The sequence below is a fragment of the Podarcis pityusensis genome, assembly GCF_964106645.2.
Source record: "Podarcis pityusensis genome assembly, chromosome: 2".
NCBI lineage: Eukaryota > Metazoa > Chordata > Lepidosauria > Squamata > Lacertidae > Podarcis > Podarcis pityusensis.
Window position 1 is genome coordinate 84,127,387 of NC_138029.1, and position 19,256 is coordinate 84,146,642.

General features: G+C 41.6%; 1 protein-coding gene and 1 long non-coding RNA gene across 4 annotated transcripts in view; one reads left to right on the plus strand and one right to left on the minus strand.

The window, feature by feature from the left end:
• The window catches only part of LOC308472199, a 32,965-nt gene that overhangs the window by 8,418 nt on the left and 5,291 nt on the right, over positions 1–19,256 (plus strand). The window contains exon 2 of the long non-coding RNA XR_013983338.1: positions 11,127–11,218. This is a non-coding gene — a long non-coding RNA (uncharacterized lncRNA). The remainder of the gene's footprint in view (positions 1–11,126; positions 11,219–19,256) is intronic.
• IL17RD (interleukin 17 receptor D) overlaps positions 1–19,256 on the minus strand; it is a 58,437-nt gene that overhangs the window by 4,656 nt on the left and 34,525 nt on the right. For 2 of the 3 annotated variants that reach the window (XM_080996775.1, XM_080996777.1), the window contains exons 2-12: positions 16,164–16,221; positions 14,256–14,381; positions 12,020–12,138; positions 11,261–11,381; positions 10,449–10,493; positions 10,203–10,354; positions 7,406–7,471; positions 6,647–6,701; positions 5,474–5,584; positions 3,546–3,730; positions 146–1,085 (exon numbers count right to left, since the gene is read on the minus strand). In XM_080996775.1, the coding sequence (XP_080852901.1) occupies positions 146–1,085; positions 3,546–3,730; positions 5,474–5,584; positions 6,647–6,701; positions 7,406–7,471; positions 10,203–10,354; positions 10,449–10,493; positions 11,261–11,381; positions 12,020–12,138; positions 14,256–14,381; positions 16,164–16,221 (1,978 nt within the window). The remainder of the gene's footprint in view (positions 1–145; positions 1,086–3,545; positions 3,731–5,473; positions 5,585–6,646; positions 6,702–7,405; positions 7,472–10,202; positions 10,355–10,448; positions 10,494–11,260; positions 11,382–12,019; positions 12,139–14,255; positions 14,382–16,163; positions 16,222–19,256) is intronic. The other variant, XM_080996776.1, reaches the window with a different exon arrangement.

The following is a 19,256-nucleotide window of genomic DNA, read 5'->3' on the forward strand; positions in this document are numbered from 1 at the left end:
GCTAATTCTTCATTGCTCACAACTAAAATTTGGTGCTATATTGTTGAACAGCAGATGAAGAAGGAGCGTTATTCTACTCAAATGTCCAGTTATATAAATGTTTAGACTGGAACTTGAGTGTAGTTCACTCTCTGTTCCATCTTACCCAGTCCTGATGATGAGGAAACGCTCTCTGCAATGGAACAGGTTTCAATTTGGTCTGCTATGAGTCCTTCCATTAAAGGGAGTGATAATTCAGATGAAGGAACAGAAGAATCATAAATCCCAGAGTCCCTGGGCATATCTGGGAGATTGGCAGCCTTTACGACATGTAGCAATGGCTGAAGAATGCAGCTACTATTCTGAATGTCCTGAGAGTCTCTGTCCTCACCAAGATTAAAATGTTGCATCACACAATGAGAGTCTGAATTCAAAGGTAGAACAATATTTGCATCTGCTTTCAGGAAGAAATCCCCATCAGTCACTTGTTTACCAACTAAGTCATTTAGTACCAATCCAGAGTCGAATTTTTCCATCACTGGCTCTTGGTAATGTAAAGGAGATGGGCGGAAGGGAACAAACTGCTTTTCAAACCAGTCTGGCTCCTGGTCAATATACTGGTGCATGTTGCAAATGGCAACATAAAGAGACCGCCCAGATTTGCTCCTGAAATAATTCCTTTTGCTGATGTGTACAGGATACAATTCTGAATCATGAAGGCTAAGATCTCTGGACTGTAAATGGGAGTAAAGCTGCGGCAGGTTATCCATGAGTTTGTACTTTGTAGTTAAATCCAGAATACCAGGAACGTCACCCTCACAGGAGTAATCGAAATAGACAGCAATGAACTTGCAGAGGTCATGTGAGTTCTGTTTTGCATGGCGCAGCTTCTCTGCTATTATAGCTACAGCGACCAGAAACAGTTCTCCCTTTGCAGCATCCTTCTCCTTGGGTCCCTTATGCTTCCAGTTCTTTTTCTCCACAAAGTATTTCATTCCTTTGGAACACACAATGATAATATACTGGGACTCGTTGATTTTTCGATGAAGCCACTCTTTTTGCCCTTCTTTACAAATCCTCAGATCTTCCCATAAGTCTAAAGAAACCTAGAAAAAATATTATTAAAACCATCATCTAATGGACTGACATCTACTAAATATGTATTAGTTATGCTCAGTAACTTGTATGTGACTTTATGCACAGACCTTCATAAGTAGGGATGGAGAATTTGTGGCTCTCAAGATGCTGCTGGACTACAACTTCCATCATCCCTGACTGTTGGACATGCTGGGTAGGGCTGATGGGAGTTGTAGTTCAACGGCATATGGAGGGCTACAGGTTCTCCATCACTGCATTATAGGTTTGTCTAAGAAGTTCACACTTTGAGATTATTATTATTTTGAAAGGTAATAATTTCAAGAAGGGACGCGGGTGGTGCTGTGGGTTAAACCACAGAGCCTAGGACTTGCCGATCAGAAGGTCGGCGGTTCGAATCCCAGCGACGGGGTGAGCTCCCATTGCGCGGTCCCTGCTCCTGCCAACTTAGCAGTTCGAAAGCACGTCCAAGTGCAAGTAGATAAATAGGTACCGCTCCGGTGGGAAGGAAAACGGCGTTTCCGTGCGCTGCTCTGGTTCGCCAGAAGCGGCTTAGTCATGCTGGCCATATGACCTGGAAGCTGTACGCCGGCTCCCTTGGCCAATAAAGCGAGATGAGCGCCACAACCCCAGAGTCGGCCACGACTAGACCTAATGGTCAGGGGTCCCTTTACCTTTACTTAATAATTTCAAGATAATAGGGGGGGGTGTTTTTTTTGTGTGTGTACGTACACTGCACACACAATGCAGTTTATGATGCATGAACTGTAAACTGCAAGATTGGTTTACTTGCCTCATTCCTACATTATAACCCCCACCCAAGAATATAGATATTTAGTTGCACAAAAAGCAGCAGCTTAATTACAGAAGCCACTGTAATACACACTTGGAGCTCCATGACAGTAAGTGCATATGTCAAAGGTATTTGTGTTGAACTGTCCCCAATACTGACGTGAAATTTTCATGCACACAAGATCTGATGGATGGGGCTAAGGCACTTGAGGATTAATTTGTACCTTTTAAAAAAATTGGTACCCTTTCTAAATAAATATGGTTTGTATCCAACCAAGTCATACCCAGAGCAGACTAGTTAAATAAATGGATATTGAATTCAGTGGGTCTACTCTGGGTATGATTTAGCCCTCCTGAAAATAAACTAAAGCAGAATACAGGCAATGACTTTTACAAAGATTTGACCACTAGAGGTCAGACATGCTGTATGCAAAAAATAAATCAGCATTTAAATTCATACAAACACCAATTAATTTAAACCTCACAGAGACAGGATTAACACTGAACAAAGACAACTCTAAATGACTCCTGCAGGCTAATTCCACCCCCTCACTTTTTGCCAAATCTAGCTATTTAAAGTACAAATTTTCGAATATTAAAAGAGTGAGAGAGAAAAACAGAATTATGGGGTTGGAAGAGATCCTAAGGGTCATCTAGTCCAGGGGTCAGCAAACTTTTTCAGGAAGGGGCCAGTCCACTGTCCCTCAGACCTGGTGGGGGGGCCAGACCCACCCTCTCCCAAAAGCACCCCCCTCGCGAAAGGACCCTCTGCCGCCGCCACTCATGCCACCACCGCCTCGTCTTCAGCAGCGTCGGCAGCGGCCCTTGTCCTGGCGGGGTGCAGAGCCCAAGCCGTTGGCCTGGGCGGCGGAGACAGCCTCCACCCCACTGCCACTTTCTCACACCCAGCTCTTCCTGCTCAGCCACCTCTGGGCACCGCCTCTTCCTTCCCGCTGAGGCAGCTGAGCGGTGGGAGGAAGCGCCAGCAGAACAGAGCCCATCTTGCTGGCCTGGGCGGTGGAGACAGCCTCCGCGCTGCCGCCCCTTCCTCCCTCTCGGCTGCTTCCTCCACTTTTGGGCGCCACCCCTTCCTTCCTGCTGAGGCAGCTGAGCAGAAGGAAGTGGCCAAGTGGGAAGAGCCGAGCGGGAGGAAGCGGCGTCAGTGTGAAGGCCACGCCAGCGTCGCCACCCGCCCAGAGGCATCAGCGGCTTCTGATTGGCTGCAGGAGCTTCCTGCAGCCAATCAGAAGTCGCGTCATGTCGCAGAAATCATTCCCCGCACAGCGAGGCCTCCGCGCTGCGCCGGTTTAGCATGGGGACTGACTGACCAAGCGGGTGGCAGGGTCCGCAAGGTTTGTGGGCCAGATTTAACAAGCCCGGAAGGCCACATCCGGCCAGCGTGCCTTAGTTTGCCGACCCCTGATCTAGTCCAACCCTTACAATGAAGACTGCCTGAACCAAGAGTGTATTAAGAGAGAGGATTAGGATTCCAGGGCTTTATGGAACCAACATTTCATCAGTATTTTTTTTTTTTTTTTAATTTGCATGGTCCACCAATAATCGTTTCATGGCTAGGCAACTTCTAGAATCAGCCATTATGAGGCTCATGCTATTTGCATAACTTGTACAGGCCCACACAAGTAAATGCAAAGCACTGGCAGCAGCTACAAAGAGTTTACCTCACAACCACAGAAGTCCTGGAGGAAATAGGCAAAGCACTGGATGACATTAATGTGCTTCTGACAATCTTTATTGGAATAGCAGATGAACACTTTGGGCCGAGGTCGTTGCCTTTCCACATGGAGGGCAGCAGAATAGGTTGAAGATTCTGAACTCTCCTCATCTAAATGGGAATAGATATTTTCTAAATTGAAAAAAAAGTAAAGGATTTTACTAGCTACATACATACAGGTGCTGCCATTTTTTTTCCTGCTTCAGCTTCAAACTTTAGCAGCTGATACATTTGTCTTATTTTCCCAAAATAATTTCCCAAAATTTTCCCTTCCAACTACAGACACCTTAAAACCAAATCCTCTTCAGCCATTCGACATAGTTGGAAGTTCTTACTGCTTGCCTGTTAAATGAATGCTCACTGACTGTGCCACTGGAGAGCTGCTAATGGAAACATTTGGGTCTAACAGACATGCACAAACAACTCTCTGCAGGTGCAGATTACTGTCATCCTCTGCACGCTACAGCTGATCAGGGTTGGCCCTGTCATTAGACACCGTGAGGCAGCTTTCAGGGTGTTTTGAAAAGGCATTTGCTGTTCCACCTCAGGTAGCAAGATGCCATGGGCTAGCCCTGTAGCTCATATAGCGCAAATCCAGAGTCTCATCCTAAACATTAGAAAAGTACCACCAGTGTGTCAAGCTGCAAAGTCCAAAAAAATTAACTCTAGCAATGCAAGCAATTTAACTCTGGGCACAACCTGTAGAAGGGCTCTGGTGATGGTGCAACCCTAGCTTTTCCCAGCCTCCACCCCAAGGATTAAGCCAGGGGTCGGCAAACTAAGGCCCATGGGCTACAAGTGGCCCATGGGGGTCATTTAACCAGCCCACAAGCCGTACCTGACCTGAGCCACCCGCTCAGTGAGTCCCCACGAACTGTGCTAAACCAGCACAGCGCAGCACGGGGACTTGCTTTTGCGGCGCTGGAAATCGTGTCTGCGCAGATGCACGAAATCATGGGCGTGCACGCTCACGAAGGGATCTCCGCTGGAGTGAACCAGCCCAGGCAAGGTAAACCTTGCTGACCCCTGGACAAACTTCAGCCATTGCTGAGGCCAAGGGACCTAGGCAGATGTCTGGGAAATCCCGGACATGTCCTCTTTTTGGGGGCCAACATGCCCATCTAGGGGACACTTTTACATTTTAAAGGAACTGTTTGGGTTTGGGGGGATTTATTTATTTGCTTATTTATTTGGCTTGGGCACAGGCTGCTCTGCATGCTGCTGCTGCTAGCCCAAGCTGGGGAAAGGGGCACATGGGCATGGCGGCAGCCCCTTGTGCCCCTTTCTCTGGCTCGGGCTGGCAGTGGCTCAGGCTATCCCCTTTTACTCTTTAAGATATGGCAACCCCAAAGGGACCACATGACCCAGGAGATGCATACCAAACTACAAGTACTGCTAAGATTGACTGGAGGAGTTGCAGTAGATAAAGTGCATCTCTGGGTAAAGGTCACAGCTGTGTCACCCCTTGCTGAATGGAAATCTCACCACCCAAAGATAAGGCTAGAGTTTGCTGAGCAAGAGCAAGTTAATCTCATTGTAGGGTTACAGTTAGGCTGGAGATTCCAGCAGCAAAACAGGGTTGAAGGAGAATCACAGACTTGCAGAGTTGGAAGGGTCATCTATTTTATTTATTAAATTTGTATACTGCCCTATATCTGTAAGTGTCAGGGCAGTTCAACCTCCCACAATGCAAGAATCTTTTACCCACTTTGGGGCTCAAACCTTGAAATTAAGAGTCACATGCTCCATCTACAGAGCTATCCAGAGCACTTCTAACAGCAGAATCCAGCTTTAGAAGCAAATATGTTTCCTTCCAATGTTAGCACTGCTATAGACATTTCCCTCTTATAATTTATCCTGTGGAAAAATACATACCTTGCTGCTTTTTGCGGCACATCACTGTGAAAAGTGTTGCAAATGCAGAGACGACAACCAATGGAACTGTAATGGCTATTGCTCTTATCGGCCCAGCCCATGGGGAGTGCACTTTGAAAAGTAGAGGAAAACCACTAAATTAGCTCTTCTCAAACTGTGATATTCCTAACGATCTCATCTTCCTACTGCCATTGCTAGCAAGCCTACATTAACTAAATGGCTTCTTTTTTTGCAATACTGCTATATTAAATCATATATTTGCAGTATGTTGTTTGTTTCTATTAAGTCCACTGTAGTGCATGCATCAGAAATAGAGGGCCACTCTCCCATCTCCATGTAATTGGTATGGGGGGCACTATTGCAAAAATTCCTCCACCCTATATATCTTTCCATCAATTATCACAATTATAGAATTCACCATCAATCCAAGGAAACTAGCACACAGTAGAGGGTGATACACCAGTGGCAGCCAACAGGGTGCCCTCTGGATGCTGTTAAGATTAGACTGCACTACAACTCCCATCATCCCAATTACTTGCATATGGCTGATGGGAACTGGAGTTCAGCAACTTCTGGAGGGCATCATAATGGCTGTCCTTGCTGTACAAACTCCACCTTGTAGAACAACCCAACCTCAAACATGCTTCGCACTCTTTAACATTGTGTGGATAACCCATTACACAGGGTACAGCACTGACAAGTGGGGAAGGGCCTCTGCCCTCTTCTTGTGATGTAATGCAGGGGTTCCCAAACTGTGATCTGCAGACCACTACAAGCTTCATTCAGGTGGTCTGCAGCATGTCTGTGAAAAACACAATCTGAATTCTATGGAATTCAAACTGTAAATACAATATAAGAAATAAAAGAAGCAGCAAAATACAATATAAGAAATAAAAAGAAGCAATTACAATAAAATGAAACATCATATAAGCATTTAAGCACAGCACATTACAACTGCTGCAACAGGCGGAATAATCATTAAGTGGTCCACCTCAGCAATTTTCAAGTGATCTATGGAGAAAGACCACAGCTGTAAGAACTTTCAGAGCAAAGGGTCAGTGTAGAGCTGGCCCATAACTTTTAACTTTAACTGGGAGTTAACTGGAGATTAAGAATTATTCTTCGGATGGAAATGGCAAATTAACATCTCTTTCAAGTAGAAATATATCATACCTGGTTTTAATGCATAATGCATTGTTTTCCTTGTTGTATTTGTATCGTCAACCAGCTTGTAAAAAAAGAGAGAGAGGAGAAAGAAATTTTAAATGCTTTATAACAATATCTATTTTTAGAGGTATGACAAATCACTACTAAGTACCCATGAGTCAAGAAAAAAGTGATGTTACTGGTAAAATAAGAATTGTGTACACTTTTTATTCATTTGATGAATAAAAGTGATGACTTGCCTGTGTGAATGAGTCCTTTAGCATCAAATACAGAAGCTTAGTATTGCCTCAAACACAATGGTTTTTAATAGAACTGATTTCACAGAATCAGCTGTGAAGAATCCAGTAAACAAAGAGCAACCACACACTGAAAACATGAATGAACCAATCTGGCTTTTTTAAAAAACAACAACAACACAAATTAGAGCTATGAAATTAATTAGACATGTTTGGGGGGGGGGGAAAGTTCAAACATGTTGAAGAGTCTCTCCAACCCACAAATAATGTTAGTGTTAATAAGATAAGAATCAAGGTTTAAAACTCTTCTTTGGATTAAGAGTTACAAAGATAGCTTGATTTCAAGCTACCACCCCTATTTTTTATTTGCAAATAAGCAACCTTTTCACCATGGCAGTAATGTAATGATATAGCATTGTCTAACTACATTCCCAGCTTCAAAGGAGATGCAGAATGCTGACACCTTTTATTTTGAAGGAGAACAATTTCTGTGAGCCCCAACTTCTCAGACTACAAATAATTGCATTACCTCTATTATATAATCTCCTGGTGAGACATTCTGAAGAATACAGCTTGTGACATCTGTATTTTTTTCCTACGGAGATATGAAATAAATTGTTTTCTTGTCAGTCATTTGTATGCATTTGAACGCTAAGCAGAAGGTGCACTCCCATTAAAAAGTAGTCAGTTTGGAAATTCATACTGCATCTGAAATTCACCCAGTACAAATAAAAGCAAACACAGAACAATGTTATTAAGCCCAAAGACTTTGGAGTCATTGATCAAATGAATGAATGAATGAATGAATTAATTAATTAATATTTATTATTTTCACCCCATCCATCTGGCTGGGTTTTCCCAACCACTTAATGTCTTACATTAAGAAATCAGAGCCCATGACCTAAAATCCAATAGTGAACACAGAGCTGTGTTCCTTCCCAGAGTCAAATGAGAACTCTGCCACACTCTCAGACTGGCTCAGCTGGTTCAGAGCCAAGCGTATCAGACTGCCCAAGGGAGCAGATTCCAAAGACAAATACATATGATTGAAAGCAATCAGTATTGGCAGAATCCGAGACCAGGGAGAAGAGTCGGTGAAAGAAGACTGGAAGAAATTTAAAGACTATTTACAGAAATATTGTAAAATTAATGAATCTTAGAAGGATGTTGGATAGAAACTAAGTGGTTTCCAGCTGTAATGCTTTAAGAGATACGAAAAAAGGTACACAAATGGGTAAAAGCTTAATGGTAAGGATTTGCTGAACTAACAAACTGAACTGGAATACAAAAAAGGGAGGTACGAGGAGGTCCGGGGAAATAAGTGTATGGAAGATATGCTATGGAAAATTAATGTGTTTTTAACTGTTTTTATTTTGTATGTTTCTTTTTATTTTTCATTCCTTTGTTATATCTTAATAAGGGTTTTGTTATTCTTTTTCTGTATCTTGTATTTTCTTGTATTTTTTATTTTCTGTTTTTGTGTAATTCTTGTATTTTTTTTTGAAATTTTAATAAATATCATTAAAAAAAAAAAAGAAGAAGAAAGCAATCAGTATTTAACCCAAGGAAATTAGAATTGCAGTTCTTGTGGCCTTTGGGTGAAAACCTTACATTAGCATTCAATAGAAGGATGTACAACTTTAAACGACCCTTAGCCCACATACATTGCTTACTGTTCTCAGGTTGCAAAAAAACCCAGAACAAAAATCCCAACCCCCACCCCCAAAATGCAGGAGCACTTGTAAAATTTAAACCCAACTTTCACTCTCAAAAAAATAGCATGCATGCATACTGATATATGATGAAAACACTGTGGGGTATGTCTGTGCTATCAAGTACTTTACATGCTGCAGTACTAAAGTCTAAATACTGTATTATCCTATTCTATGTGGATCAATCCAATGTGAATAGAAATAACTGCTAAGATCCCATTGTTGTGGCACAGAATGATTGAAGGAGATCCAAGTTTTGCACAGTGGGCATGATCCAGGCAATATTGAGCACTTTCAAATCCCATTGATTTCAATGGAGAAGTCAGGCACCCAGTGAAATCTATCCTATTGAAAAAACCATTGCATTCCAAAATGTTTCAACTTTGGTGGGAGTGTTCCCAATGGGTTTTCCTAGTTAAGAAATTCCTGGGAGCAACGTAGCATATTCTCCACTCAGCTGTAATAATCAGTGAACCTCATCTCAGAAAGTTCACTTTAAGCACACTGATGAGGACAGCAACACCGCACTCATATTACATCACACTCAAGAGATACACTGGCAGCAGGTCTGCTATATCCAGAACACAATCTGGGAGGGAACATGCAATTTGGAAAACAGAGGGGCAAAATGACAGATGCATGAACACAGTTCCTGGAAATTCTACCACTCTTCCCTAATCAGAGGCCATGCTGCTGCTGATGCCAAATGATGTCCACAAACAGAGGGAGCCAATCCACACAGGCCAGTCTATTTAGAGAGAAGTATGGCACCAGATCTAGGACTGGCAAGCTGTTTTGCCATTGAAATGGGTGCCCATAACTCTGCCCTCGTTCATCCACTCCACCAGTGTGTTGGGTGCATAGATTCTGTGTGCCTGTTGAGATGCAGCATGTTTTTCATTTCATCAGCATAGTGGAGTTTCTGCTGAATCCTACTGCTCTTCAGCCATTGTTAACTCATATACAGCCATACCTTGGTTTTCGAACAGCTTAGTTCTCAAACGTTTTGGCTCCCAAATGCTGCAAACCCCGAAGTGACTGTTCCAGTTTGTGAACTATTTTTGGAAGCTGAACATCCGACAAGGCTTCCATGGCCTCCGATTGGCTGCAGGAGCTTCCTGTAGCCATTCACTTTGGTTTCCAAACGTTTTGGAAGTCGAATGGACTTCCGGAACGGATTCCGTTCGACTTCCAAGGTACGACTGTATTTAGGAACTGTGCCCTAAATCTGCTGGAAATTAGGTCTGCCAGCACAGAGCTGTTAACACACTTAGCTATCAGTTAGTCAAATTTATTTGCTAAAAAGCATTGGGCACCACTAAACTACAATCAATCAACTTGTGCGATACATTTTAACATAGATGAGCCCCAGCACATTGGAACCTGTTTCATGCAGTAAAATTTTGTCTGGTCTGTTAGAATGCTAGAACAAATATAGAAACCATGTGACATATTTATGCCTATCAACCAGTACGGAAGATTTTTATTTGTTCTGCTCAAAAAGGAAACTGTCCAAAGAATCTCTTTCAAAAACTTGTCCCTACAGGAATTTTATGCTTAACAGTTTCATGTACAGAGCATTGTGAACCATGCTATAAATCATGCTGAGCCAACCTGTTTGCAAGTCTTCTGTTTGAAGTGTCCTTCGTTTTTAAGTTTGTAGTGCAGATAATAATATCTGAATCCAAAATTATGCGGTGCATGGTCAAAAGACACATGCATATTAAAGCCTTGCTGGGTAACGTTCAGATTCCTTGGCTTCCAGACTATCAAGGAAGAGATATTTAAACATTAATTACTATTTTAGGAAAATTATTAATTATACAATCCTCATTCAAGGAATGCTGAGCAAATACTTACAAGGTTTGCAGGCTAAGTTTTCTGGCTGCAGTAGCAATTCACAGGCTAGCAAGGAAAAAAACCAATGGATTCTTTAAAACTCAGGTTTTACAAAAAAGTATACATCCTTCCTTTCATCCTTGATGAGTCCAGGTTGGGTTATATCATATATTATATCACAGGCTTCAGAATGTCAAAAAATTATTTATCTGTTACCTGCCTAGAGTCCTTGGAATAAGGCAGGTCAAGGATTCCAACAAATAGCTTACACAAATATAGCAGTTTCCCATAAATTTGCTGGGCATCATATAAAAAGCAGCACCTCCTTTACACCAGCAAGTCATGTGACCCTCACTAAGTGAAGAAGAAGAAAAACAGAACCCCAGGGTCTCTAACCAATTGCTTAATTGTAGCATCAAGCAATTACAGCATCAAGCTTTGAAAAAATAGATTCAGACAATCAGGTTACTCATAGGATGGCTGAAATTGTCATTTGAATCTTATCCTGATAGGTGACAAGCAGAGGCACAACCTTATAATGCTATTTTACCTTCCTAAAAGCAATCATTGGGAGATGGGGGGGGGAGGGCCAGAGCAATCTGAATGCCATTAAATGAACTTATTATTAATGTATCAAAACATTTCTTAACACTTCCTGTATTGTTGACTCTGATTCCCATTCCCATCTTTCTCTCCAAGGCCTCCAAATTTATTTGAAGTAGATTTTAGCTGGAAGTGGAAACTTTGGCGTTTCAAGTTGCTACCTGCTTTCCTTAAGACACAAGACACAGGTACCATTAAAAGCTGAAAGCCGCAATTGCCAATGTACTTACGCCGAGTTCTGAAGAAAAATGGGTGGTAGTTGCTTTCGTTCTTAATGGATGGGAAAGGGACAACCTTCACAAAGTAGTCAGTTTCAAATTTCAGATTGAGAAAAGACTGAGACTCCACTCCCTGCAAATGGTTGGGGGGGGGGGGGGAGAAAGAGAAGATAGAAATTAAAGCCAGCCAGTAACGTATTTTAAAGCTTGCTGCATGGTCACTTGAGTGCAAGTATGTTTATTTGCCATCTTTCTTCTTTGCAAGTGCTTGAAGCACATGGGAACCAAAAGGGGACTAGACCCCTTACTTTTTCGAATGACTTAATTAACTACTCTCTTAAGGAGGGCACAGGCGGGTTCATGATTTTGCAGAAACTAGGGCTGGTGGGAGTCAGGAGTTTGTAAAAGCCTCTCTCTCATAAAGTGCTGGTTCTTGGTATAAACACAAGCTCGAAGTCTCTTGGCTTGTCCCATAATATTCTGATCAGAAGCAACCCCCCCCCCCGCAAAGTAGTCATACACTTTCCTTCTGGCACTTCATAGAACTATTTCCTTGTTCAAAGAGGTAAGCAGGGGAATATTTCAAAGAGAAGTAGTATGCTGTGCTCTGGTAAAAACAGGGAAAATGTGTTCTAATAATCAAAGTCACGTGTACCAAGAAGCTCCACTAACTTCAAATAGGCTTCTCATAAAATAATAGTTCTGGATTTTTTACCCGAATTATTCAAAACTTTCAAAAAAAATACTATTTCCTTAAAATACACTACTTACAGTCCATTTATAACTTGAATTCAGCTGCTTTGGGTCCTTTAAGACCAACTGTTGACATTGTCTTCCCTCTGATTTTAACTCTTCAAGTATTACTCGAAATCCCTTCAGAAATTCAATACCTGCATATATTTAAACAAAAATCAAATACACATTTAAAGGCTGGATGTGTATGTGTGTTTTATATACGATGGATCATCAGCTGGTTCCTCCCATGTGACCTTCCCCTCCAAAAAAACTTAATGGTTAATGGTGTTAATGTTAATGGTGCATCATATGAAAAAGCCACACTTCAGTGGTTCCCACAGCGTTGAGCTAATGCTGGAAGAGGCTCTGTGATATTAAAATGCCTGGTGCCAACATGCAAATAACCATATTTTTCTTTTTTGATGTAGCACGTGTAGCACAGAATAGCACATGTAGCCCTTACTTTTAAAAATTTGCTAGATGATAAGCACAAGCTGCGCTTACATCCTGCTCAGAGGCAGGCAGCCACAAAAGTTGTCTGACCTTGGCACAAAGCCAAGGCATTTGGATGCCAGGCCTGTGTCCCTGAGCATGTGCTGAGGAGCACTTGAGAGCACCTCTCATGAACAGCAAACAGTGCCTCCAAAGTACAATTCAACTTGAAAGAGCCCCAGGCCTCAAGCTTGGAGACAGGAAGAAAGTCCAAAACACCTACTGAATTTCAGAAGTGTTCAAAGTAGCTACAGTTCTGAAAACAACTGAAAACGTCAGATGAAATTTGGTTTGGATGAGGATCATGTTAAAAATGGTTATAAGGCTCAGAAACAAGGGTGGGGTTTTTTTCTTTTTGTTTTTAAGACAAGGTGCTTTGCATAACTGGCCTACAAACAATCTTGTAAATCACACACACTTCAGAAGAAAGGCTAAGTTTGCAATCTACAGTGCTTATACCATTCATGAACAAAACAGATTCTGAGTAAGAGGCTGAAGTGAAAAGAGAATCTAAGCACAGCGCCTGATAACTGTGTGTGTTTATAAAGACTGGGGGACACTCCCATAGTCCAAAAGTACTTAAACCAAAACTGGATTACCATAGTTTAACTCTGGATATTTGTTGCGTTTGAATGCAGGTTTCGAAACTATATAAATATATATACGCATACATACACACACACACGAATATCTTATTTCAGGGCTCTAAATGATCTTGCAATGGGAAATACAAATGAGCCACCCACTGTGTTCTTAATATTTAGAGGAACAAAAGCAGTGTTTGTGCTAACATATAGACCATGAAAGAGAAGAGTTAACGGGCTCCCTGTTACCTGAGATCCTTCAACTACAGTTCTCTCTTGATGCTTTCAGAAGGATTAACCTCTGATCATTACAAGAGAAAGCACCAAGCTTTGTATCCCGTGGAGATTGGATGCAGCCAAACCTGCAGCTGCAGATTACCAATTCAGTAACTCTGCACTCTTCGAAGCATTGAGTATCACTTCCACATTCCTTCTCTCTATCTGCTCATTGTTTTCAATTCAAAATTCATCAGCGGTAAGCTGCATGTTATCAAGCTTTAGGCATTTTTCTATTTCCACAAAATATATTTACTAATTCTTCAGCAAAGTACATTTCTATAATCGGTTCATGACCTCAGCCCTTTTGAAAGGCTAACAGATTTAAACACACACTGAAAGACACAATTGTTCTGTAAGGTGTATCCCTGCATTGAATTTTGTTTTTAATGCTGTTTATACTTTCCTTACTTTATTCTTAGCAGGTACAAGAAGTCACTAAAATCTATTTCCAGTTAAGCATGTCTCAAATCACAATTGTAAATGGACAGCAGGAGAGGCACAAACAATCTAACCTAGAGGGGGATGAATCAAATTATGCACCTTTAAGAACCAGTGATTTTAATGGGAGAGGGTTAAACATGCTCCCAACTTCTTTCAAAGGACTTCTTAAAGATTTAGCAATTGTACAGAACTTGCCATTTTTTAAAAAATGGCAAGAGTACCATTTCAAACATTGCAAATAAGTGTCCTTCACGCCTGACTGCTTAGTTTAGCTTATTTGGACAGCTTGCAGCTCTTTTCCTAACCAAGTTTCTCAAGTTTCTAGCCCAAATTTTAGGGGGATTAATTTCAGGAGATTTGAGAAGACCCGGATGGTGACAATAACAATTCTACTTGAAGCGTCCATGAACAGAAGTCATCAACTAATTGCTACTACAAAGGGCACATGAGCACAATTTCTTTTTTATTCTACTTACCAATGGGATTTGCTGTCCACAGTATTGTCACGGCAACTTGATCAGAGCATGCATACTGGCTAATAGTAATGTTCTGTACATCACCAATTACATGCTTTCCCAGTGAGCTCAAATAAGGAGTACAGTCTAAAGAAAGAACAATCGGGTGAAATACATTTAATCCAGGCCTTACGCAAAGACACATTCACGAGCTTACTTTTTTAAAAAAAAGTTCTGCAGAAGATGTTCCTGCTATCTATCAAGCCTCATAATTCTGTTCTCTAGAATGACTGCTCTGAGATCACCACTGTGATATAACTATAAATTAGTGAAAGCTCCTATTCTGCTGCACAATTCAAATGAAGGACAGCAAGTGCTTCCTATTAGCAAAAATAGAAACCTGTCTTTTAATAGGAAGTTTTGAGCAAGAGCTTCCTGCAACATCTGGATCAAATTAATAGCTAGCTTTCCATTTTTGGATTCCTGTTGCTAAGGCTTTATGCTGAAAAATGACAATTTTATTCCATTACTTTTGATTTCTTTTCAGGAGAACAAAGAACAGATCTCGGGTAAATAAATCTTTTGTACTTGACAGAAAATAGCTTTTAAGAATACCGACTATGGAAAGGCGGGAAAAAGGTATCCATGGTCCACATTAGAAATAAACCATTAATGACAAAATTTTATGTACTATGAGATAGGGTCCAGTGTTAACAAGGAAACACAATTCAGCAAGAATTAACATTGTAAATTATTCACTTTTATGGGGTTAAACATGGGTGGATCGTAGCCTGGCTCTCTAGTCTCTGTTATTTCCTCATGGTGAGGAAGGCTGTAGTCGTTATGAAATACCCTGTATCACTACAATAGTGAGAGTATGCAAGAATGGCTCCCTTGGACTTCCTTTCTTCCAAAACCCAACCAAAGATCCAGTAAAAACCAGTATCATCTGCCTTATTTGCATAAGCATGCCATAGCATGTAAGTAGCTTAAAGCCCTTTAATTCTCTTCTCGGTGAACAAGTGTGTTGCTACAGTTAGAGCACCATCCCTAGTGAGATCCAGCAGGCTTCTTTCCATTCTAGATGAGCAACTTAAGACAATTCTTATTCAAACAGGCATCCCTCAGTTACCAGAGCTCGCTGAATTTTACTGCTTTGTTTATTTGTTCTGGTGAGGTTGCTTTTTATTGATTTATCATTTTAATCGTCTTTGTTGTTACAAACTGTGTTTGTACACTGCTTTGAATGCTTTGTTTTGCAGAAAGGTGGGTTATAAATGACATGAAATAAATGGCTGGGGAGGCAAGTTTTGGGTAGACACACATATTATGCATACACAGTTTTTTATGTTGTTACCTGTAACAGGCCTACATTAGGTGCATTAACCTCTGGCCCTCCAAATGCTGCAGGAATATACCGTATTTTTCGCTCTATAAGACGCACCAGACCACAAGACGCACCTAGTTTTTGGAGGAGGAAAACAAGAAAAAAAATATTCTGAATCTCAGAAGCCAGAACAGCAAGAGGGATCGCTGCGCAGTGAAAGCAGCAATCCCTCTTGCTGTTCTGGCTTCTGGGATAGCTGCGCAGCCTGCATTCGCTCCATAAGACGCACACACATTTCCCCTTACTTTTTAGGAGGGAAAAAGTGAGTCTTATAGAGCAAAAAAATACGGTAACTCCCATGATGAGATCATTGACAAAGCTGGCTAAGGCTGATGCTCGACAACATCTGCGAGATTAGCCACTCTGCTCTAAATAATTAGATTAACTAAATAAAATGTGCTAATTCAACAATTCTCTATTATCACTGTTGATTTTTTTTTTTTTAAAGATTACTTCAATACATGGTGTTAAAAACTCATTTAATACATTAACAAATGAAATGAGTAAACGTGTTTCCAGAGGAAACAGGAAGGAGAACTTACTGTCATACTTAAAGGTGATATTAAGTAATCCGGGATTCTTTCCAATTGGAGATAAAGCCTACAGAGAAACAAGAGAAAAGTTTGAATTTGAAGATAACTTGGCCTTAGCTCACACTTGAATTCATTTGGCTCTTCCATCTCTGATGACTTTAGCTGAACGTTAATTGCCTCCACTGGAAAGCATTGTGCTTCAAGTGATCTTTTGTTAGGAGTACCTGTCCAGATCAGAAGTCAGGAAGAAACCAAGTAAAAGTATGAAATCCATACAACTGTGATAGCTATTTAATGCATTTAGGTTGCACACATAGAATCAAGAACATGTGAAAAATTAGCTACACACACACACACACACACACACACTTATTCTTCAGGTAAATAAAATAAAGATTGCATAGAACAAGCTTAACTGAGATTAAAGTAATGTTGTGATAGCATAACTTGGGAATGAGGCACATCAGCACTTGAAGACTCTTCAGTAAAGAAAACTGCATTTTCAGACATCTGAATTTGCAGCCTACATAGAATATCTACCCTTGTTCCAACACTTTGTACATCTTGTACTACCACTAAAAATTGATACTCAAGAATGAATAATGAAAATAATAGCTATATTATCTAACTACAGTTGACTATTTCCTTTCTTTCACAAAGCTTTTGCAAAACCTGCCTGGGCAGCTTCTTTAAACCACCCCTCAGCACTATTCTTGGCCTCTATAATTGTGGTAGGAAAACCAAGCACGGTTTTCTATTCTCTCAGTACAATCAATGGATTAAATTCATTCCCTACCTCCTACAGAGTTGCAACACAAGTGAATTTAGGTTAGGAACTCCAGGCTAAAAGTTTGTTTTTCACTTTAAGAGGCTTTTCATCCTGTGGGAATGTATTGGAGAACTGTTCTGAGTGATCCTGCATTTCAGCTTCCAGCCATTCCACGTTAAAATTTAAATCAGCTGCTGATCAGACATTCACTGTTTATAAAGCACTAATACCTGACCAATTATGACTATTTACTGGCTTGGGATTTTACTGTTCAAGCATTGCTTTAAGATGCCAAATACTCTTACCAGCTCAGAGGAAAACTGTTATCCATTTTTAACAGGATGCCAATTTTAAAAGCATTCCATATTTTCTAAAGCCATGTGGTGCGAGTAATGGTTAGAGCGTTAGACTAGGACCTGAGAGGCCCCACTAAAGTCCCAACTCAGCTATCAAGCTCACTGGGTGTCCTTGGGCCAGTCACTGCCTCTCAGCCTAACCTACCTAACAAGGTTGTTGTGGGGGGTTAAATGAAGAGGAGGAGAACCATGTACACCACCCCCAGCTCCTCTGAGAAAAAGGTGGGATATAAATGCAATAAATAAAATAAAATGAATAAAACATGGAAAATCAAACTTCTGGTAGTATTAGGTTACGAACGAATACTAATTGTGCTCACAAAACATGTAGAGGAATCCCAATGAGATACAATTATTATTTATTACTCAGCAGTCCTCTGTAAGTTCCTCCCAAGGGATGTATGCTAATAGGTGTATGGTTACAAAGCAGAGAAGGAGAAACTTTTCTAGTCTGAGAGCCACATTCACTCAAATGTACAGTGGTACCTCGGTTTAAGAACTTAATTTGTTCCGGAGGTCCATTCTTAACCTGAGGACCACTTTAGCTAATGGGGCTTCCTGCTGCCGCTGCCGCGCGACTTCTGTTCTCATCCTGAAGCAAAGTTCTTAACCCAAGGTATTATTTCTGGGTTAAAAGAGTCTGTAACCCGAGGTACCACTGTAATCTTCCGGAGCCATATGTCAGTGGTAGACAGGGCAAGGGGTGGAACTACCTTCCAGCAGCCAAACAGGAGTCAGTGGTTTCTACATAGGCAAGCAAGAGAAATGCATAGTCACGCTATCTCTTCCTCAGGCTCCATTCAGTCCTCTTCTTATAAAGCAGGAGCAACAAGCTATGCAAGTCACAGTTGTGGGTTTCAGTAGCCGTGTGAAAGATATTGGTCTTGCTTTGGGGAAAATTGTGTCTCTACTGTCTTAGCAACAGAAGGACAAGTTTTACATTGGAACCTTGGTTCTCGAGCGAACGCCTTGGTACTCGAACATTTCGGCTTCTGAACGCCGAAAACCCAGAAATAAGTGTTCCAGTTTTCAAACGTTTTTCAGAACCCGAATGTCCGATGTTGTTGTCGGCTATTGTTTCCAGGGCGCCTGCGCCAATCAGAAGCCACGCCTTGGTTTTTGAACGTTTTGGAAGTCAAATGAACTTCCGGAACGGATTACATTTGAGGACCAAGGTTCCACTGTAGTATCAAGTGGCTCCAATGCAGTGTGTAGTATAACCAGCTACTTGCATCTTGGGCTGCTAGGGCTGTCATCCAGGTTGGATGCTTCAACAGCCAGCCGACAAGTGTGTCTTTCCAGTGCTACATGTGATGGCCCGCAGGCAAAAAAGCATTTCCACCCCTGGTCTATCCTGATGGTACAGTGGCTCTCTAGAATCTCTCTCAGTCTTGCTACCTAAAAAACCTTATACAGTCATACCTTGGGATGAATATGCTTCGGGTTAGGCAAATTCGGGTTGCGCTTTGTGGCGACCCAGAAGTAATGGAGCGCGTTACTTCCGGGTTTCGCCGCGCGCGCATGCGCAGACCATCAAAATGACGTCACGCGCATGCGCAGAAGCGCTGAAACGTGACCCGCGGACACGGGTTACGTTCGCTTTGGGGTGCGAGTGGGGCTCCGGAACGGATCCCGTTCGCATCCCAAGGTACCACTGTAACAAGAGACTGAACCTGGGGTGAAAAACACATACCATTCAGCTATGGCCTATCCCCCAGTCCTTCATAGGGGTTTAAGCAACTGCAAAACATAGTGTGTCTCGATTAGACACGCTCCTGCAAATTTGCAGGAGGCCATGTTTGGTAACAGTGCTGCACTAAACAAAAGGATTCTGTATCATCAGAAGCATGTATAAACCTGCAGTGTTGCTCACCAACTTTAAAAGTCAAAAGCAGGTGTAGGGAAGGGGAAACAATGCATCCGGCTGTAATTAGCATCTGAGTCAAATCTCTTTTAAGGAGATGTAAACTGCTACTT